The sequence below is a fragment of the Gopherus evgoodei genome, chromosome 3, assembly GCF_007399415.2.
Source record: "Gopherus evgoodei ecotype Sinaloan lineage chromosome 3, rGopEvg1_v1.p, whole genome shotgun sequence".
In the NCBI taxonomy this organism is placed as follows: domain Eukaryota; kingdom Metazoa; phylum Chordata; order Testudines; family Testudinidae; genus Gopherus; species Gopherus evgoodei.
In genome coordinates, this window is record NC_044324.1 from 75,361,547 (window position 1) to 75,384,830 (window position 23,284).

At 39.4% G+C, this 23,284-nt stretch overlaps 1 protein-coding gene across 9 annotated transcripts in view; it reads right to left on the reverse strand.

Annotated features, from left to right (window-relative positions):
* CEP162 (centrosomal protein 162) overlaps positions 1-23,284 on the reverse strand; it is a 97,274-nt gene that overhangs the window by 67,169 nt on the left and 6,821 nt on the right. For 7 of the 9 annotated variants that reach the window (XM_030555847.1, XM_030555846.1, XM_030555845.1 and 4 more), the window contains 6 exons: positions 19,200-19,338; positions 9,093-9,245; positions 8,574-8,760; positions 7,289-7,344; positions 5,386-5,501; positions 3,538-3,565 (listed from right to left, as the gene is read on the reverse strand). In XM_030555847.1, the coding sequence (XP_030411707.1) occupies positions 3,538-3,565; positions 5,386-5,501; positions 7,289-7,344; positions 8,574-8,760; positions 9,093-9,245; positions 19,200-19,338 (679 nt within the window). Of the gene's footprint in view, positions 1-3,537; positions 3,566-4,370; positions 4,481-5,385; positions 5,502-7,288; positions 7,345-8,573; positions 8,761-9,092; positions 9,246-14,811; positions 14,948-19,199; positions 19,339-23,284 lie in introns of those variants that run through there. The other 2 variants (XM_030555849.1, XM_030555853.1) reach the window with 2 other exon arrangements.

Consider the following 23,284-nt stretch of genomic DNA (forward strand, 5'->3'; position numbering starts at 1 on the left):
CAAATGCTCATTGAGTGGAATGGTGGGCGGAACTGCTCGCACTACAGGTACAGTATCTAAATTATTTTTCTCTTTTTAGTTTTGCCAAGTGCGCATAGTTAAAATCACGTACGTTAAATGTGCCTATGATGCGACTTCACTGTACATACCCTTATACTACACTGCACAGATAGTCACATGAGTAACCCCTTTAGTTAACCCTCATGAGTTAAGCCCTCACTGGGTTTTATTACTAACAGGCCTTTACCATTTATCCCTTCAAATTCAGGATTAGCATACTTGAACATAAAACAGACTGTTAGAGTAGTTAATATTTTGTTAATTCACCGGCAGGTATTTTGTTACTGGTGCAGGTCCTGCTGGAGCCCTAGGCATAGCTAACAGTATCAGAGGGTAGCCGTGTTAGTCTGGATCTGTAAAAGCAGCAAAGAATCCTGTGGCACCTTATAGACTAACAGACGTTTTGGAGCATGAGCTTTCGTGGGTGAATACCCACTTCCTCAGATGCATGTCATGCATCTGAGGAAGTGGGTATTCACCCACAAAAGCTCATGCTCCAAAACGTCTGTTAGTCTATAAGGTGCCACAGGATTCTTTGCTGCTTTTATAGCTAACAGTGTGACTCAAAGGCTATGAACCACAGTAGGCTTGGCCTTGGCAAAATAACTAATACACCAGAAACTGGCTAACCAAGTAAGCATATTCCTGACCGGAGAGGATTGTACAAGAACACCCAGAGTTCTCTACGTAAATGTATACCAAGAAGTTAATACAAATACACCCCAACCTAGCACAAGATAAAATAGTGTGACAGAGTAACGAATAGGGGTGTTTTGTCCGAGACATCAGGAGCAAGGTACAAGGGGAGGTAACAAACTGATGTAATGAAACAAGTAAGGTAGTACATAAATTGTTTATCCCAGTTGTTTGTCTCAGTCTATAAATGTTGGGGCACCTCGCCTTAATCCTTTGTGTGGCCAAGGGAACAAAGAAATTCCCGCTGCTGTCTGAGCCACTCCTTGCCACAGGGCACTCATGCGTTAATGTACTTGTGCAAGTTGTGTGAGTCGTTAGGACTGTGCCTAGAGGATAATAAACCTGGCTGAGTGTCTTGGTCACTGAACCGTGCCTGTGGTCTTTCTCTATGAGTAACATTGAGGTCTGCTGAATTAGCAGGCTGAGCTTTCTGCTTGTGCTGGTAACACCGAAGCTCCAAGAACAGACGCACCGAGCAGCTGTAACAGCTTAGCAACCTTGACAGTGTGGCCCTAACAACAACATTCCTCTGCACTTATGGCTAAAGACAGTTCATTTGTTAGACTCCCCACATGTTTTGTAGACACACCAAATCTTGCCTCAGTATAACATTACTCTAAAGGACTCTCCAAAAATCAGCACTTTTTTTTAATTGCCAAAATAAAACCCATTTAGCAATTTCTGAATTATTTAAACCCCCCTTTTTGGAAGGAGGAAACACGTGAGAATAGGAAAAACATTCTGTTAATTTCTGAAAGACTTCTTGTGCACCTCATGATCACTTCACTCCCAGACAGCTGGGTAAACAAGCTACAGATTTTCTTCTTCACTCTGGTGAAGGAGACCATTGTAGAAGTGACCAGTAATAAAATATCCTTTTCTCCAGAAGTGGTATGTTATGACTGTAGGTCAGAGTGCTAGACAACAAGATTAAGATTTTCCAAGACAACTAGGGAATTTAGTTATAACTCCCACTGAAATGAATAAGGCTGGATCCCTAGCTGGTTATGAAAAAACTCAACCCAAGTTTGTTGGATTGGTGGCTTTGGCTTTCAACAGGTAGATCACAAAAAGCATGTAAAACACTGGTGTCCAATCTTTCAGCACAGGGCCAAAAATATTATTTCAAACTATCAAGGGATTACAATCAGGAGGAGAGAGGCAGTTTAAGTTGGTATCTTTTCTGCTTTGGTCCCTAACTTTAGGTTCAAAGATGCTCAATTGCTCCCACCCTGTCAAGTATCAGCTGGGCTTGGAGAAGGAAGCTGGGCTTCCATAATCAAGTCCTGTTTTTAGAACATAAGAATGTCCATACTGGGTCAGACTAAAGGTCCATCTAGCCCCGTATCCTGTCTTCCACCAGTGGACAATGCCAGGTGCCCCAGAGGGAATGAACAGAACAGATAGTCATCAAGTGATCCATCCCATCATCCATTCCAAGCTTCTGGCAAACAAAGGCTAGGGACACCACTCCTGCCCATCCTGGCTAATAGCCACTGATGGATCTATCCTCCATGAACTTATCTAGTTCTTTTTTGAATCTCGTTATAGTCTCGGCCTTCATAACATTCTCTGGCAAGGTGCTCTACAAGTTGACTGTGCCTTGTGTGAAAAAAATACTTCCTTTTGTTTTTTTTAAACCTGTTGCCTATTAATATCATTTGGTGACCCCCTAGTTCTTATGTTATGAGGAGTAAATAACACTTATTTACATTCTCCACATCAGTCATGATTTTATAGACCTCTATCATATCCTCATCTTAGTCATCTCTTTTCCAAGCTGAAAAGTCCCCGTTTTATTAATCTCTCCTCATTTGGCAGTCATTCCATACCACTAATAATTTTGTTGCCCTTTTCTGAATCTTTTCCAAATCCAATATATCTTTTTTTTATATGGGGCAACCACATCTGAACGCAGTATTCCAGATGTGGGTGTACCATGGATTTATATAGAGACAATATGATATTTGCTGTCTTATCTATCTCTTTCTTAATGATTCACAACAGTCTTAAATTTTTTTGACTGCCACAGCACATTGAGTGAATGTTTTCAGAGAACTATCCACGACTCCAAGGCCTCGTCCAGACTAGGGGAGGAAAATCGATCTTAGATACGCAACTTCAGCTACGTGAATAACGGGGACTTAACTATCTTGAGTAGTTTTATATCACCTGCACATGTTGCCACCTCACTATTTTACCCCTTTTTCCAGATGATTTATGTTGAATAGGACTGGTCCCAGTACAGACCTCTGGAGGACACCACTATTCTCCACTCTGAAAACTAACCATTTATTCCTACCCTTTGTTTCCTATCTTTTAACCAGGTACCAATCCATGAGAGGACCCTCACTCTTAACCCATGACAGTTTACTTTGCTTAAAACCTTTGGTGAAGGACCCTGTCAAAGGCCTTCTGAAAATCTAAGTACACTATATTCACTGGATCACCTTCTACATTTCAGCACTTTGGGCAGGATTCCAAAACATGGCTACTAAGACCCCAGTTCTATGAGCTCCACTTGCGAGGACTGCAGTGCCTGCATGGAGCTCACTGCAGGATCTGGCCCTAAGCTTGCAGGTGTGAAAATATGGATATTGAATTTTTGGTGCAAAATTAGAGATTGTGTTGAGGTCTATTTAAAAATTAAGATATATGGATCATTCGTAAACACTTCAGTCCATGATTAGGGAGCAATAAATTTACATACAGAAATAAAACAGATTTACTTGCTATATATTTTACAGATATTTTCATGCTACTGCAAGTTTAAATTTTTACCTTTAGCCAGCATGCCAGTCTTTTCATCCTAAAACAATTGAAACAGTGAAGGACAGTTACTTTGTGATTTTGAAAAAACTAAGTAAGTTTATATTTAAAGAGATTAAAAAAGTTTGCTTTAGTTCATGTAAAGTTCAATATTTACAGTATGAGTTTAAGTTATGCAACTGCTTGGAGCACTATGTAGTTATGATACCAATAGATGAACTGGAACCATACATCTTCCCCATTCTTTTACTCTGCTTCTCGCTTTGGGGTGAGATGGAACTAGATGCTAAAAAGTACATTAGCAAAACATTGTTACTGCAAATTACAATACAAGAAACTCAGAAAACACCAAGTTAGTGTTCTTGTTACAGGAAATACAAAATGAATGCCAATTGCTTTGCCTTCAAGTTTGAAGTGGTATGAACATGGGCAGAGGTGCTGTTTGTTTGTGGTTTTGCATTTATTAGGACTAGCAGTTCAACGAATACTTTTTTTTTTTTTTTTTTTAAACAAGCTACAAAAATGTGAAGGTCATCAACTGGAGACGAATGAGAGCTGTTCTAGACAACAGAATGTAACGCAGATAAGCTATAATCAAATACATGGTTCGCCCTACTAAATAAAGTTGACCTCTACTATGCTGCACTGAATTTTTAAAAGAAAAGAACTTTGCTCAGAAATAAGAATCATTTTATGCACTAGTGTTTTGTTATTCAGTCTTAAGGGACTAGAAGTATCTGAAAATACATTTATCTCATTTTCTATAGATGTAGTACAATACATGGATACCACACAAAATATCCTTACAAAAGACTTATTGTCTAAATTTTGCATTGAAGGCTTACCTCTTGGTCTCATTGTTTTGCTTACATAAAGCACACTGGGTCCAATTCTTGGACCCAAAGGGTAGGAAAAGGTGACTTTATACCATGTTTTTGGCCCCTGCATTTTGAGGGTGATCCTGGGATAGTTTCATACCTAGTGAAAATTAGAGCAGCCTCAGAATTGCTCTAACCTCTGCCAAGCGATGCCAAAAAAGTCGTTGTAGCAGTCACAAAAAGCCAGAACATACAGTCACTCCGGTCATGCCTTCTATGCCAAAGGCAGCTGGGAACAGGTATAGAGCTACTGCACCTTCTCCATGACACTTCGGCATTCCCCTACAGTGACAGAATTCCAGGTGGCTAGATCCATTGGGTTCATGATTGATGATACAGATAGTCCGGCCATCCCTTCATAAGTCATTCAGCAGGTCACTAGCCAACAGGTATATGCACTACTTGGGAGAAGGGGTGGAAAGCAAAAGTTTGATTCCCCTTTTCATTCGAAAGTTCTATGGGTCACGGGCTTTTCTTTTCCTGAAGAGCTGAATAGATTTTTTGCCCCTACCCCAGGCCTCTCTACAAAATAAAGAGAAAAGCTACCTGTCATTCTGAAGTTCTGTGCAGTGCTTTTAAGTACTGCACTTACCATCTGTGATCGTTGACTCAAAATGCAAATAAGCATGTACCGCAGATATGTCAAGGGTTGATTCTGATCATCAAGATCAAACCACCAGGAAGAGTACATTCTTCATGGAAAAATATCACACCAAATGCCTCTATTCTTCCTTGTATGTAATGCAAGTACATTTAAAAAACTATAGCTACTTGTGTTTTTACATGTATATTTGTGTACTTGTAGATCTCTATAAACTCAAACAAGTAGTTTAAAAGCTCAATTAGTTTAAAATGATAGATTTTTAAGAAGCGTTTAAAAACTAGCAGTTTAGTCTTTGTCAGAATTATGAACATTTTTAAAGCAGATAAGCATGGCAGCAAATGTCTGACACCACAAAATTCAATATTTTAAAAATTATACCTGTCCTTGAATACTTAAATCAGCATCTGATCTGACAGTTTGCTCAACTTCGTTATCTTCATTTTTAGAAGGATAATTAGATTCAGTCTCATCTTCAAAATCTTCACTATAATTGCCTGAAGTATAATTAAGCAGGGAATAAAGATGATTTTTTTAAGGATATAGGGAGTGTCAGGAAAATGCTTTGCTAACAAACATTGTGTTGCTCACAGGACTTATTTTGTAACAAAAATTAGCATGAAGAATAAGTCATGTATAGTCCCTCCAAATTAAAATGAGTACATAGTGTAATTGCTATGGTTTGTCAGGGAAGATGTTGCCTGGAAATGAAGCTACCTGGGAGGTTCTGATCACCTGAGGAGGCAGATCTGGGAATCAACTTACAGAAGAACTGTAAAGTTATAAAAAGGCAGATTCCAAGTCCTTATTAGTACATATAATAAGGAAATCACCTTGACATTCAAATAAAAACAGGTTGTACCCATTGGGATGAATATTGATGTGGAAGAAAGCAGATGAAAGATCACCTGGTTCCCCTAATACTCCCACTACTCTACCTTTCAATGATGCTGCTATACTATCTTGTCTACAGTAACTCAAGTTAACGTTGTAGTTACGTTCCTGAAAAATGCGACTTTAAGCAAAACAATGTTAAGCGAATCCAATTTCCCCATAAGAATTAATGTAAATGAAGGGGTTAGGTCCCAGGGAAATTTTTTTCACCAGGCAAAAGTGTGTGTGTGTGTGTGTGTGTGTGTGTATTACACACACACACACACAGAGTATAAGTTTTAAACAAACAATTTAATACTGGTACACAGTGATGATTCTGAAGCTTGGTTGAGGTGGAGGAGTCAGAGGCTGGGATATTTCACAGGGAATGCCTTACTGCTAAATGAACTAGCAATTGACTGAGCCCTCAAGGGTTAATTCTCACAACACTCTACAAGACAGCAGGAAAAAAGGGAGGGCAGACAAAAACATACACCCTGCGTATGAGAGAAAAAATGCACATTGCCCCTTTAAGTAGCTGACTCCAGGCTTAAGTACACTGTCTTGTTAATTAAATCAGCTTGCTGAGATCCGAAGCTACTGCCTAGAAGCTCCCTCCGTCTGTCATGTGTCCCCTCTGCTCTATGGAAGATGGGGTAAGCAGGGTGCAAGAGCTGGGGGGCGGGGGAGACACCCTGACATTAGCCCTCCCTCTTCCCTCCTCCCCCCGTACAGCAAGCAGGAATCTCTGGGAGCAGCTCCAAGGCAGAGGGCAGGAGCAGCCCATGGCAGTGGGGAGAGGGACAGCTGCTGCACAGGGAACTTAGGGGAGTGGGGAGCTGATAGGGGGGCTGCTGGTCCACCCTGGTTCCAACCACCCACCAGCTAGCTGCAACAGGTTGCTCTTCCTGCAAGCAGTAGACAAAACAGACGGCTGCCAAACAAGGTTAGAAGGGAGCATTTCACAACTTTAAACGAGCATGTTCCCTAATTGATCAGTAACTTAACATCAAAACGTTAACCAAGACGACTTTAAGTGAGGAGTTCCTGTATTTGGAATTTGCAAAAGGAGAGCAGCCTCAAATTTTCTGGCTCACCTTCTCAAAGAAATGTGGAGTAGGGGACAAACAAAAGTTTTAAATTGTATTTTTTCCTTTCCAGGTCTTCAAAGCATGATCCATTGGAAATGCGGAGATCCTGCTCAGATATTCCAACATGCATTTTTCTGATGACTTCAGTAGCTTCTATAATTAACACTAGCGCAGGGACTTCACCTTTTGTTAATTATTCAGCAGTTTTGTAAAATTTTCTCTATTCTTAGTTTACACTGTTGAGTATAAAATAATGCCAAAAAGAAGACACTCCACAAATTAAGCAAGAAAATGTATGTGTATTACGTGTGAAGACTTACCACATTTCTCTTCACGTTTAGATTCATCTTCCACTTGTTCTACATTTTGCTCATTGCTGGGGGAGGGAAAGAAAGCAAGAATGTCCCTTGTCATTTATGAACACCAGTTTAGATTTTTTTTAACCTGTTCTTCCTGCCTCATACTAGTAATTGTAATAATATGTGCACACTTTTGAACTAATCATTGATATTCTATTTTACATTCTACTTGTATAAGTGTTGTTACAGCTGTCCACACAGCTAGAACTCTCACTCTCAAGCCTCTTCCCTCTTGTTTACTGCAACTGCCTCCTCCACACCCACATAGTCCTCAAAACAAACGTGCCCATCATCATTTTTGCTTCTTGTTCTGACTGCCATATTCCACCCTTTGAGTTCCTCTCTTGGCTCCCTCCAAAGTCAAGGTTGTTGTCCGCACTTTTAAAGCTTTTCAGAACTCTCCCTCTCCTTCCTTATCTGCTCTTATATCTTAAGAAGTTTCTTCTTCAATCTCTAAGCAAACCCAATTATGCCAGCCTTGACTGCCCATTTCTCTACTTCTCCCACAGCTTTCACACTGCCTCTTACACATGGAATGACCTCCCAGATCTAGTCTATGAAGTCACTACTTTAAATCCTCCCCAAGCCTCACTTCTAATGTGATTTCTATAGGAATATGTCAAAAGAAAATGCCTAAGTGGAAGGTTAGTATGGATTAACAATATCTTTATTTACATGTTATAGTTAAGAAAAAAATTAAATAACTTGTAACTATCAAGTTGTGTACAGGTCTGTGTAACTATCACTATGACTCTCATCCTCCCTCTCCTCATTCTCTCCTTTTGCTAATCTCATGTGTGTCCTGCCCTAGGTTTTTGGGGTACGTTTGCACTTTGAGCTGAGTGTGCAATTCCCAGCTTGAGGAGACATACCCATTCTGGCTCTTATCGGAGTAGGACACTAAAAGTAGAGCATGATGGCAGCAGCATGACTGGCAGGAGGGCAACATCCTGATTATATACACGTCTGAGACCATAGCATGTAGTTGGATGACTAGCCCCACCCACCAGTCATGCGGCCATGATCACACTTTTTAGCATGCTAGCTTGATCGCAGCTACCATATGTCTCCTTGAGCTGGGAATCACACCCTCCAAGTAATGACCACATCGTTTTGTATATTCATACAGTACTTAGTACAATGATGCCTTGACTGTGATTTGGGCTTCTAAGTACCATTATAATATACATATATTTATTAAAAGTAATGCAGTAATTTCAGCATAGGGTCCCCACACACACATTACCAGGCAAATGCTGCTAGTAATACAGAATCATTTGAGTCCAGCTCTTTGTTTAATCTTGAATAATCAATGGTATATGAACCTCCTTTTTCAAGTTTAGCAAAGAATCGCTCTTTTTCTTCTTGTTCTTCCAAAGTATCCAATCCAGCTCCCAAAATACTTTGATTGGGTCCAGAAGCCACAACTGAATCTAAGTTTAAAAACATATCGCAATCTAATTACAATAATACAATCTCAGTACATGGAATAATCATAGAAGTTTATTTATAACAAAAGACAGCCACATACAGTGCTAATGGTATTAAAGAAATACTAAATAGTGTACAGGATCCTACAACTGATTCTATGTGGATAGACCCCTGTGCAGAGTCAGTTGCAGGATCAGGCCGAGAACAATGTTTTAAGGTAACAGTTTCACCAATTCTCACCACTTAGTGTGTTTATTTTTAGAAAAATATATTCTTCATTCATAATAACTTGGCCAACAATTTGCTAATAATCTGATTAAATGGTTCCTCTTACCATCAGGTTCCAGGCTGTCTCTACTTAAGGATACAGAAACACCATCACTTCTTTGGAGCTGCATTTTTCCTGTGTGAGCTTCTTCATCCACCTCCACTATAGGGTGGGAATCCTTTTGTGACTTGAGAAAGCTTCCATTTGTCCCTAGCATTCCTAGAAGAGACAGTTTTGTACACAATAGAGATTAATTACAAATGACAATTTGTACTGCATGGTTAAGTCTTACAGTTACCTTTTTAGAATGAGTGAAGTTTATATACTTTATCACAGTAGCGAAGATGTTCAACTTGTTTGTGTCCCTTAGCGCCTATTAAGATGTGGGACTCAGCCCTCTGCATGTCTTGCTTAGCTCAGCTACTCTCTGCTTTACAATTTTTTTATTTTCACAGTCATGTTTTTAAAACCAGCTGGAGATTCGGCTTAGGTGAACCTCACATGTTATGAAATACATAGAGCATATTTTGTAACCTCTTCACAAGAGCATTCATGGAAGTCTATTATATCCAGAAGTGTTATAAAGAAATTAATATTTAGTTGTAAATATAGTTGGCAGCCTGAGAAAACGTAGCTTTGTATTTGTTACAGAGAGAGAGATTTAAATAGCACTCATTGTTTCAGCAGCAACTTACGTTATTTAAAAGGCTAGGCCTTTTAAAGAGGCTAGGCCTCTTCAGCTTGGAAAAGAGGAGACTAAGGGGGGATATGATAGAGGTATATAAAATCATGAATGATGTAGAAAAAGTGGATAAGGAAAAGTTATTTACTTATTCCCATAATACAAGAACTAGGGGTCACCAATTGAAATTAATAGGCAGCAGGTTTAAAACAAATAAAAGGCAGTTCTTCTTCACACAGCACACGGTCAACTTGTGGAACTCCTTACCTGAGGAGCTTGTGAAGGCTGGGACTATAACAATGTTTAAAAGGGAACTGGATAAATTCATGGTGGCTAAGTCCATAAATGGCTATTAGCCAGGATGGGTAAGGAATGGTGTCCCTAGCCTCTGTTCATCAGAGGATGGAGATAGATGGCAGGAGAGAGATCACTTGATCATTGCCTGTTAGCTTCACTCCCTCTGGGGCACCTAGCATTGACCATTGTTGGTAGACAGATACTGGGCTAGATGGACCTTTGGTCTGACCCGGTACGGCTGTTCTTATGTTCTTCTGTTCTAAAACACCACATTTCATTTAATTAAAAAACTACAATAAAAGAACATTCAGGTTTCAAGTAAGTACTCAAAAGTCAGGAAAGAAGAAAGTTAAGGATGAACGTGCACATTTTATGTATTACAATGGCCTTTAATTAAATGATCACAGACTAATTTTCAATACAGTATACCATACTTCCCCTTCCACACACAAAACCTTATATACATGTCTGTATCTTAAAATATTTCTTTGTTGTATGTTTATATTAATGTCCTTGTCCCAGCAGTCCAGTATGTTTGACAGATTTTTATAGGAATTCTCTTCTCTCTAAGCCACTTATTCTCATGTTTTTCCTTTGGAGACAAATACAGCTCCGACTAATAATTTATTGCTAGGGTTGCCAACTATCTAATTGCACAAACCCAAACACTCGTGCCCTGCCCCCTCCCCAAGGCCTTTCTCAGAGGCCCCGTCCCTGCTCACTCCAGCCCCCCTTCCTCCATCGCTTGCTCTCCCCCACCCTCAATCACTTTCACCAGGCTGCTACAGAGGGTCAGGGTGCAGAACGGGGTGTGGGCTCTGGGCTGGGGCTGAGGGGTTTGGCGTGTGGGAGGGTGTGCAGGCTGAGCCTGGGGCAGAGGTGTGGGAGGTGGTACGGGCTCTGAGAGGGTGTTTGGGTACAGGAGGGGGCTCAGGGATGGGGCAGAGAGAGAGTTGGTGTTTGGGAGTGGGTTTGGGGTGCAGGCTCTGGCCGAGCAGCGCTTACCTCAAGTGGCTCCTGGAAGAGGCGGCATGTCCAGCAGCGGCTCCTAGGCTCAGGAGTGGCCAGGCGGCTATGCACGCTGTCACTGCCTACAGGCACTGCCCTTACAGCTCCCACTGGCTGCGGTTCCCATTCCTGGCCAATGGGAGCTGCGGAGTCAGCACCTGGGGCAGAAGCAACGTGCAGCGACTCCCAGCTACATCTCCACCTAGATGCCGCTGCTGGACACGCCAGCTGCTTCCGGGAGCAGCACGGAGCCAGGGCAGGTAGGGAGCCTGCCTTAGCCCCACTGTGCCACCAGACTTTATCAGCCTAAAATCTCCCAGATTGGCTTCAGTTGCCTCCAAGAGATCGAGCCTGACTCCAGGAGACTCCCAGCCAAATTGGGAGGGTTGACAACCCTACTTATTGCTGTGTCTGACAAGATGTTTCTCAACAAAGTACACTTTTAGGCCCAGATTCTTTGCTGTGTATAGCTACACTAAATCTCCACCCAGCCAGGCCGCAAACACAGCTCTCTGAGCTGTGCCAGCTGGGAACAGCTCACTAGCTGGAATAGCCAGACCACATCGTGGTCTAGCCAAATTTCTCCTTCCCCTTACCATATTCCTCTTCACCCCCAATGCACTCTGACAGGGACTGGGGAAGAAAGTGGTGTAAAAGCTGGCTATGCCCGATCTACCCTCTTCAAAAATCCCCCCCATTTAACTGTATTAAACAGCAATAATATATTTACAGTGAAATGTTTTTATGATGCAGTCAACATGGACATACTTTTAAAAAGTAAAAGTCCTTACCTTGCATTTGGATATGCAAAGGTATATCTCAGCACCTGCAAAGAATTCCACTGAAGTGGATGCAGTTCATCTGTGCTGATTTGATTGCACGACTGAGGCCTAATTTTGCAATAACATTTTAAGCACCTATACTAGCCCATGATGCTCTTCACTATTATATATTTGTACTACAGCAGCAGAAGAAGAAAGGGCTTCCTAAAAACACTTTGGAAAGCTTTCCAGAGCAGTATGGAAATATTCTTGGGAAAAATCAGTTCACTGCAAAGTTAAAATTAATTATGTACATAAACAGGACCAGATTTTCACAAGTGCCTAGCAGGCAGCAGCTCTCATTGAGAGCAACATAGCTCAACTCTTGAAAATCTGACCACTTATTTAGGTGCCCTAAATGGGAGCTGTGGGATGCTGAACATTTCCTGTTGGTTATAACATACTTTGCCACTGTCCCCGCAATGCCTTGTAGACAGTCACTCAATCTCTTTGTGCCCAAGTTACTCCTGTAAAATGTGGTCAACAACAATATACGCAAAGGAAAATTATGCTTTTACATCTTCAGCTCTCATCTCTTTGTAATGGGAAGTCTGGGCAAATAGTCCTATTTTCCAGACGAGGTATATGAAACAGAGTGGTTAAGTGATGTACCAAGTAAACATCAGGGCAAGTACAAGAACTCAAGTCTTTTCAATCTGAGGTCAATACCTAACTAGACAAAAGGGGCTCCTATTTACACAACCCCTGAATCTTAATAGTCATATTTTTCAGATAAAGTAAAAACACACTTTGCTCCCATATGGAATTGTTGCCATCTATAATTCTCAAAGTGCTGTTTAAAAGGGTAGGCATGAATAGCCTGATATCTGGAGCAATTTGTTTAAAAGGGACTGTAATTCAGTTGACAAGATATGGGTCTACAACAGGGGTAGGCAACCTATGGCATGGGTGCCAAAGGCGGCAAGCGAGCTGATTTTCAGCAGCACTCACACTGCCTAGGTCCTGGCCACCAGTCCAAGGGGCTCTGCATTTTAATTTAATTTTAGATGAAGCTTCTTAAACATTTTAAAAACCTTATTTACTTTACATACAACAAATAGTTTAGTTATATACTATAGACTTATAGAAAGAGACCTTCTAAAAATGTTAAAATGTATTACTGGCAAGCAAAACCTCAAATTAGAGTGAATAAATGAAGACTCGGCACAGCACTTCTGAAAGGTGGCTGACCCCTGGTCTACAACAGAATTCACGGATCTGATCCCAGTTCTGCCACAAACTTCCTATGTGACCTTAGATAAGTCATTTAATCACTCTGTGCCTTAACTACCCCATCTGGAAAATGGGAGTATACATTACCATCTTATAGGGCAGAAATGGTGAGGCCTTCACTAAATAATGGAAGGAGGTTGACAAACAACTTAAGCTCCTAGCCTAACCACAGGGGGTTCTGCTGCTGGTACTAGAGAAGGATCCTATTTATCAGATCTTGGGTTTCCCATAATGTTCAGAGTACAACCAGTCCAGCCTGGACTCACCCTGTGAGCAAAGATCCTGCATTTAAGCATGTGAGTGGTCCTAGTTACTTCAACAGGACTTGCTTAAGTGCTTTGCTGGACCAGGACCTAAGGAACTTATTTGTTTGTTGTTGAACCGAGCTATTCAAGCAAGTGCAGTTCAGTTCTAGGTGATCACTTGGGCCCTGATCTTGTCAATGCTAACTCTTGCAAATGTTCTGCAAATCTCACAGTATTTGGCGTTTTTCTTAAACTCCTAGCACACAGAGTCATGTAATTACATGAAACTACAAGATTTAATTTAAAAATAATGTTTCTGTCCATCATGGATGCAGAGAAAAAACTGAATATATGAACCCTAAAGGCTTAAAAATCAAGGAGAAAAATAGAAGACCCCACAATTTATGATTTTTTTTTTTAAGTCTCATGATTTGGAGGGATTGACATATGATTTGTGAATGTTTACCAATACTGCAGCTCTGTACTGAGAGCCACAGAGAACTCCCATTGAAATGGGGACCTGCCTAACTTGATTCTCAATGCAGGACAGGAGTTTAATAAACTTAACCAATAAGAAAAGAGGATTTCACATGCTCTGTACGTAATTTTTAGAGCCTCATAACATGGCCAATCAAAATCATTTTCCTTTGGAACAATGCAATGAACTACTTCTCAACCATGGCTATTTTCATGCTGAAATACAGCTTTTAAATTTCAGCTGTTTTTGGCAGTAGGCCGTATCCAAAAAGGTTGCATTATTTTATTTTTATTTTATAACTGGACAAGAATTTTTCAACAAACAATTTTTTTTTTAAATTAAAGTCACCTACAGGATAGGAAACAGAGTAAGTATGTTACCCTCACAACTGTCCGGAATGTCAGAAGTAGCATTTCCTTCTTCGTTTAAATATGCATCTTTCTTGACCTTATGAAATTTTTCCAGTATACCGTATTTAGCCAATGTCTTGTTGCAAGATGCACTGGAAAAAGGTTCTGCACGAACGACTAAGCTCACACACAACATTCATCAATATTTAGGTATAATGTAACAGAGAGTAAACAGAAAAATAAGTCATGAGAATTTAAATTACAACACTGGAAAAAAACCTTGATTATTTCTTGCAGGGTGAACTATATCAATTTTATAGCTGTTACCAAAAGTATAAAAGTTACAGTACAGCAGCCATAGTAATTGTTGCTTGTGGAGATTTATTATACTATTTTCTCTTTTTAATGGATTCAGCTGTTACTTACAAGGTATCTCATCTTATACAAAAGTTTTATTCTAGCATGAATGGAAGGGAATGTCAGACTGTCTGAAGATAACAAATACTAATGTAGCTATGCCAACAATAAAGCAAGTTTTGTAATACCAGTTTTCAAAGAAAGCATCTGGATCTGTTGAAGCAACATAATAGCAAAAAAGCAGTGATAAAAAAGTAGTAATAGCCTTGATATTTCAATATCTTGATTATAAGAGCTGCACACCTACAACTCACCTAAAATGTCATAGGAATTTATTTAAAGCCCAGCGAAGACAATGAGAGACTTTCCGTTGACTTTGATGGGCCTTGGTTCTGGTCAGCAGTGAGTCAGTGACAACACTGGAAATTGAACCAGACCTTGATTCCCAGGCTAAAAGAGATGACAGTATCCCTTTCATTATATCAACTCACAAACAAGACATCCCTTTACAACTTCCTTTTCTTTTTTAATTAAAAAAAGAAAAAAAATACCTCATTTCCCATGCCCCCAAATGTTGCCACTGTAGCTTGAGAAATGTCTTCAGTTTTTAGTGCTTTCATCTTCTAGACCAAGATGCTTTACAGTTCATCATACGGGTCTGAGGTTGATCAAACACAGAGCAGCACACTCATTTATGAAGCTAGACATGTAATAGGAGGGAGATTTCCTGTAGAGCTGAGGAGCCATTTTTGCTAGTAAAACTGTATCTACACTAATGGGCTGTACTGCTTTAATTGTCATTATAAACAAAACAGTACATCTTTCTAGTGTAGACAAGGACTTAGCCTATCACTTGCCAATTACTCACTGCCATTATTATTTATGTACAAATGCCATGGCCCATCCATCGTTAGTTGCAGCTATGAGAGCAACAAGTCACCCCTAGGACTCCGGTTAGGGTGGCAAATCCTATGTTGCACCATGCACAGGTCTGTGCCTAAAGATGCAATCTGTCCCTTAGAAATAAACTGCTTGATTCTTCTTCAGTCGTCTGTTACAGCAGTTTTATGCTGGTGCAACTGCAATGGCACTATTCCTGGGATAACTTAATACCCAACATGAGTAAGGCGGACAGTAGTAGGCCCATAAAAATCTGCAGAATGTTGGCTGGATTAGAATCTTTGAACTGATGTAAATGTGTTATATTCATTTTACATACAGCTAGACAGTGATACAGACACAAGTTCTTCCTATGATTTCTATGCCAGTGGTTTTTCCATATTTGGCCAAACTATTAAATGTATTCTAATGAAAAATGAAATTGTTACCAAACCACACTATTGCAACATTATAAAGTCTACAGTTGCTCTAGTTACTTTTGGCAATGCAAATGATATAAAGGGCAGCTTGGTTTCATGAGTACGTTGTGATTAACTGGAAAATTAAGGGAAGGAAGTTCTATTGGAATTACAAAAGTAGCACCAAATTGACATCAACAAATATTAGAAAACTTGATTACATCAAGTACCAGACTGGAAAATTCAGTGAGGCATCTTCTGTTCACTATCTCCAGTTATTTCAGCATTATTTTCCATTACTTTTCTCCCTTTCTCCAGTTTTACAAATCTTATCTGAGGATCTTGAGAAACAAGACAGACAGCAAGAATAGACATGCAAGCTGGACACAGACTACACAGGAATTCTTATCATGCTCTTTGATTCATCACTAATATGGTGAAAAGAACTAGAACGGTTATGTGATTGATGAGGATCAAATGCATCCAAGAAGGGGGGAGAAACAGCCCATAGGAATAACGCCAGTTTCTTAATCTACCAAACATGAAAGTCAACAGCTAGAAACATACTCCACAAATCAATTCAACCTTAGCGTAAAGCCAAAGGAAGATGAGATCAAATGTAAAAATACACAGACACTACAAGTTTTATTTCCATTATTTTCTTTTCAGCCAACTGAACAGCAATCAGTGGAAACCACTGTATCTTCTAGTTTATTAATTAAAATAGAAAACCAACTGAATTTCTTATTATTTGATACTGAACAATGTCAGGACCTTTCCACAATGAGAGGGCTAGGAAAAGATAATCAGACTAGAGATTTACACTACATGATAGATGACAGAAAGACTAACACTCCTACAGATTTTCATATGAGTTTGTTTGCTTCACTTTTGAAAGAAATAATACAATTAGCAGAGTGCCTAAAGCATTATCAGCTTGATGCTGCAGATCTCATGCAGGTCCTCCTCCAGACTTTAACAAGAGTGCTGTCTGCAAATAAACTGCAAGCTCAGGCCTAAGGGAACACAAAGCCCTGCAGAATTTCATGGAATATTAGGCTTAGACTTCACAAGTTAAATTCAAAGTTTATTCCCACGTTTGTTACCTTTGAAGCAATATTTATTTTTCAGTAATGCTAACCATTACTTTGTTCTTTATGCTGCACATTAATAAGTGTACATCTGACTTGCAAAACAACAGAAGATAAGAAACTACTGGTAGGTCACTCGTTTAACTTATCCCTTGCAGCAATTAGTACTGCATTGTTCAGCCACTGCTCAGTTGCATAATATGACAACGTGTTGCAGAATCTATATGAGAATACAGGCCTGGATCCTTAGATCTTGGTGAACTACACTTGACAAAGGACCCAAGAATGGGTAGGGATGAAAGGTGGCTGTAGGTCACCTCTCTGCTCCCTGATTCCCACAGATAATGGGGCCAGTTCAGTCTCCAGTGCAAACTAGAGCACCCTCAGCCTTTACCTTCTGCTGTCTTATAGTGCCCATTGCTCTAAACATGGCCCCGTACTCAGAGGGATCACAGAGAGACAGATGCACTGCTTTACGCCATCTAGAAATTTCCCTATGCCAAGGTAATGCCCAATTACAGCAGCTTTACGGCCTCTTTACAATGCAGGATTAGAACAAGGGGGCCAAAGTGTGAGCCAAAAACCAGCACACAGTGTATGGAAGATTCTGTACTGGCAATATTAGTCTAGATTACCTACTATTTTCCAGCTTTTAAGCAAAGATTTACTCTTAAAAGTGACCCTAAAATTGTTTGGTAGGGCTCTAGGTTTATTGTATCTCAATGCATTGCAGATCAAATCTGCTTGGTTTATAAAGATTTTTTTTCCTGCCTGCCCTGCAACCTGGGCTTTATAATTGCATCTACTCTAGACAACTGAACTGTTCTTAGCTGAACCAGTGTGATGGAATTGGTTTAAGCAGAAATGGCTCAGTACGTCCATACTAACTGCTGACTTGTGCTATTCAACATCATTTGGTTGCACTGTTATCCAAGTACCTATCCCACAGTTCCCCAGGCAGCTCCCAGTAGTGGCTTCAGAAAAATGTCAAAAGGCTTTGTGGGTTACCTCAAGGACACCAAAAGGAATTGTAAGAGACGAGCTCAAACTTTCATAATCCCTTGAGAAATTATCAGCTAACACCCTTTCAAAGCTATTTTTGCAAAAAGATTTCCCAAGTGGAATGCTCAGCTTGCACTCATTGCTCAGCAAGAAAGTTCTTTCTTAGAGCTTTTGAAAAGCTATTGGGAAACATCTGAGATAGGCATTTTCCAGCAGAAACTGTGAAAAGCCAGAGACCAAGATGAGCAACTTGTAGAACTCATCAGACAGCTGCCAGATACTTGCTGAGTTCAGGTCTGCAAGTTGTATTTGTGGATTAAGTGAATATGTAGTAGCTGGATCTGGACTATGATCCCCATCAATGCGACAGAGTCATTCTTAAAGCCGGAGATGACCAGCAGCATAGCACTTTTGGAACTTTCTGCTGAGCTCACCCTTATATTGCTGCAATGGATTATGAGACTAAGAGCCACCATTCACTGTGCGAAAGTGAGTGGCAATCACCCTGTGAAAGCTGGCTCCCTAGATAGTTAGTTAGTTACTGGGGAACCAGACTGAGTCAGGAAGGTGAGGTGGAGGTTTGCAACCAATATATATTTTCTTGTAGGAGGATATGATCTGGGTAGTTACTGCAGGAGAGATCATGAGACATGCCAAATCCATAGGTTTTACCAATACACTACAGGTCTGTGAAAAACCTCCACCTGATTGAGGATGGGAGAATGGTAGCATGTTTTGCATTTGTTGTGGACTTTTTCCTGCACTTTCCCCACCCCACCATATGAATAGCTGCAAGTATAATTATCATGAATACAGATCTCTTATCGTTTCAAAATTATTGAAGCTTTTTCCTCTCTCCATTTTTTTAAAATGGAGAACTACAGGTATTGAGTAAGAAAGAAATTATGCATTACTAATGATATTGTGACTCCTTTTACTATTTGTACACTACATTTTCTAATAAATTATCTTTTTGTGATTCAGAATTTATTCATCTGATATAAGGGTATCTCAATATTTTATTAACTTCAAGCTAACCATAAAAGTAAACACAGTATAATACATATAGCTTACTATCTTGAATTTTCTTTCCAATGAATTCATTAAACTTTTTTTATTCAAATCTTCATTTCATTTTGTATTCTGCAAACATTACTTATTAGTGTGCTACAAAAATTGTAAACAGTTCTGAACTACACTCACATTACCAACTTTCCTCAGGATGCAAAACAATTATGAAAAAAAGAAAGATCTTGACTGACACACTGTGGCAAAAAGAACTGAACTTATACAGAAATGCACAGTATTTACCGCCATCATCAGAATCATCCTTGGATATCCACCATGGCACAGGATCTTTCTTCTTCAATTCCTTTCTCCTGGGCTGTCCCAGTGTCTCAAGAATGGTGGATTTTGTCTTTGAATTTTCAAATGAATCATCTGAAAGAGACTGAATCAGAAGTATACAGAATTAAAAATAGTTCTGTGTACATTTTGATGTGATTTAAAATCACAGAAATGTAGGACTAGATTGGACCTTGGAATATCATCTAGTCTATCTCCTTGTGGTGAGGCAGGACCCTGTGTACCTAGATCATCCCCCTGACAGGTGTCTGTCTTAAAAACCTCCAATGATGGGGACAGTTTAATTTAATCATCATGATGGGTATGAGGAAAAACTTTCTAACCTAATCTCCCTTGCTATAGATTAAACCCATTACTTCTTGTCCTACCTTCAATGGATACAGAGAACAATTTATCACTGTCCTCTATAAAACAACAGTCTTCAAATATGTTAAGGGCTATCAGATCAGTAGTCTTCTTTTCTCAAGACAACATACTCAGTTTTTTTTTTTAACCTCTCCTTATAGGTCACAGGTTTTCTAAACCTTTTATCATTTTTTATGTTATCCTCTGGATTCTCTCCCATTTCTCCACATCCTCTTTAAAGTGTGGTACCCAAAACTGGACACAGTATTGCAGCTGAGGTCTCACGATTCAGAGAGTAGAGTAGGACAATTACCTCCGGTGTTTTACACACAACACTCCCAATAATATACCCCAGAATGATATTAGCCCTTTCCACAACTGTATCACACTGTTGACACATTCAATTTTGATCCACTATAACCCGCAGATGCTTTTCAGTAGTATTGTCACCTAGCCAATGGTTCCCCATTTTGTAGCTGTGCATTTGATTTTTTTTTCTTCCTAAGTGGAGTTCTTTGCACTTCCCTTTATTGAATTCCATTTTGTTGAATTCAGACCAATTCTTCAGTTTGTCAAGGTGATTTTGAATTCTAATCCTGTCCTCCAAAGTGCTAGAAACCCCCACTCCCAGCTTGGAGTCATAAGCAATTTTATGAGCACACTCTCCATTCCATTATCCAAGTCATTCATGAAAATACTGAATAGTATTGGACCCTGGACAGACCCCTGCCAGGCCCCACTAAATACATGCCCGGTCCCTCCCAGTTTGACAGCAAGTCATTGATAACTATTCTGAATACAGTCTTTCAACCAGTTGTGCACCCACCTTATAGTAATTTCATCTAGACCATATTTTCACAGTTTCCTTAATGAGAATGTCATGTGGGACTGTGTCAAAAGCCTTATTAAAAATCAAGATATATCATGTCTATAGCCTCCTCTCTATTCACTAAGCCAGTAACTTTGTCAAAGAAGGAAATTAGGTTGCTTTGGCATGATTTGTGTTTGACAAATCCATGATGGCTGTTACTTATAATCTTACTCTCCTCTGGGTACTGACAAATTTAGTTACTTTTAATTTTTTTCTGGATTTAGATTATATTTTTAATTGAGGCTCAGACTATTATAAAAAGGGCATAATGGAACATTTCCATTGTGTTTTCAACATAACTGAAAATTAATCCATGATCTTTCGGTAGAGTTGTCCAGGAGCCTCCCTTGATTCCACATAGTCCATCCTTTTTGGCTTTTCATATTTGTAGCATAAAGTTGTACAAGAGAACAGTAACTGCACTAGGATATGGAGTAATACCGTGTACTATATTTCTACCACTGATGTTTAATTGCAGAACCAACTGTCATCAACAATTATCTGATCAGCAGCATACATTTTCAATTTAATGTAATCAGATTTTTATTTTATTTTTGTGACAGTGTAAGAATCTATGCACAGTAATTATTTAAATAAAAAACTTGGGCCAAATCTTGATCATGTCCCTCCAGACCACAGAAGATGATGTATAGTTTGGCCTGACTTTGTACCCTGAGCAGCACTGTTAAAGTTCCAAAGGTAAGTCATTCCCCAGCCCCTACCCTCTGAAATAACCACTGAAGCCTTCTTCACCTCTCTGACAGTGGGCAGAATTCAGAACTCCACTCTGTGCTTTCCATGCTCTTGGGAATTAAATCAGGTAGACAGTATGCCTGAGCAGTTCCTCCCAGACTATCAAGTTGGTGTCAATGCACAACTAACAGTTAGCCATAGGGATTCGGACTGGTATGTCCAACTCAGAACCAGTCAGACCACTGGAGCAAAGTTTTAAACTCCGACTAACTGAGATAACTGGGAAGAAGCGTGGAGAGGAAAGATCCACAGCCAGTCTACTAGGTCACAAGGCTGTGTTGAGACCTGACCCATTCCCACAGAGCCAACTTCTGTTCCTTTCCTCCGACTCCCAGGACAGCTCTGGGGGAGTTATGGCAGAAACAAGGTCACAGTGAACTTTTCAGATGCTGAGTGGGAGGAAGAAAGAATGGCAGGAAGAAGCCTCACATATCCCTATCCCCACCAGAAACTCATTTGCATGAATTTCTCTTATCACTGCCACCCTCAAGTAGTTCTACAATACACTTCCAATCAGTTGATTCAGTGCAGTGTGGATTTTATGTGCTATTCCATAGTTTCACATGATGAGCTAAGCCAATAATGTTTTTTTAAAAATTCATTAAACAAACTTAAGCTAAATGAAAAAGAAAAAAAAAAAAAAAAGTTATAGCAATGTTAAGTTTATACAGTTGTAAGAGTCAGCAAAGACCAGAAATGCAAGAGGCGGGGGTTCCCGCAGCTATGGCGGACACTACTGTATATACTATTCCTATTTTTCTCTCCTAACTGTGTAGGTTAACCCTGCATATTATTGCTTACATTGTTAAATATACCAGGATGTGTCACATGGGTAAATTAATACCATTATAGAAATCTTAATTTTTATAGTTATATTTCTGGACTTCTGGTCATTTTATCAGTGGAGTCTTGATACTGGAATCAGCCAAGTTTTGTGTATTTAATAAGTATGAAGCCAAGAGGTAGTTAGCATTATTATAATTACTGCAAGGGCCACCCATATATTAAGATCTAAATGAGCTGAGAATATCCAGAAATCAAAAGTGAATGGTCCAAAAAGGAACAATCCTTTAGCAAATGCTAACAAACAGAACAGTTCCACAAAGATGATAATATTACGGTACTCTAACCAACATCTCCAAAACCTACCATTGTTTCTGTACAATTTTTTAAAAATTAAGTTTTACAAGAATAAAAGTCTATTATATTTTCAATAGCCTCAGAGAAAGAATCTTTAAACACTGAAAGCCCTGCAGCATGAATACTAAGCAATTTAATAAAAACTTGTAAATTATAAAGCTAAAAAATGACAGCACATACTGTAAACTCTTTTGGCTGAATTGCTCAACAGGACAGAATAAAACACATTTTTTTCAAAATAATTTCCTTATTCTAGTCATAACACAGGTATTATAGTACCACTGTCCTACAAGGAATGAGTGGCTCTCTCTAGCTGGGAGAGATCGACAGGTGCTCGATGCAAGTTCTGCTATCACTTGCTGTTTCTTTTATGACTAACTGTATCCTTTACTCAGCAAGCAGGATATACATGATGATGATACTCCTTGGAGTATCATAACTGAAGAAACTGAAACCCCCAGATGTTGTGATTCAAATCTGGAAATTGTCTATGTCCAGCCATCTTGTCAACTGCAAATAGTAAAGTAACACCTGGGATAGCAAACTCTTACACAAAAATCACTACATATTTTCCCCAATAATGGCATTTGTCTGATCACTAAGACTTACTGAAAATACTTATTTTTAAAAAAGAAAAACAGAGACAACAAAAAAACCCCTCACAACCTTTTTTTCCTCAACAGTGAATTCTCAATACTAGTTTTGATAGCTAAATAAACTTAATGTTGCCTCTCAAAAATACTGAGAAGGTAGAGTCGTCAAGCAGAATCAATTATTTTATTTCCCACTAAACGATAATGGTACTTATTAATAGTTAGCAGACAGCTAAAAAAAAGATTTAAAAAACATGCATAAAGTCAGACCAATTCTTTAGGAATTTGGACACCAATTCTGTAATCATTTAAGCACTTGCTTAACTTAC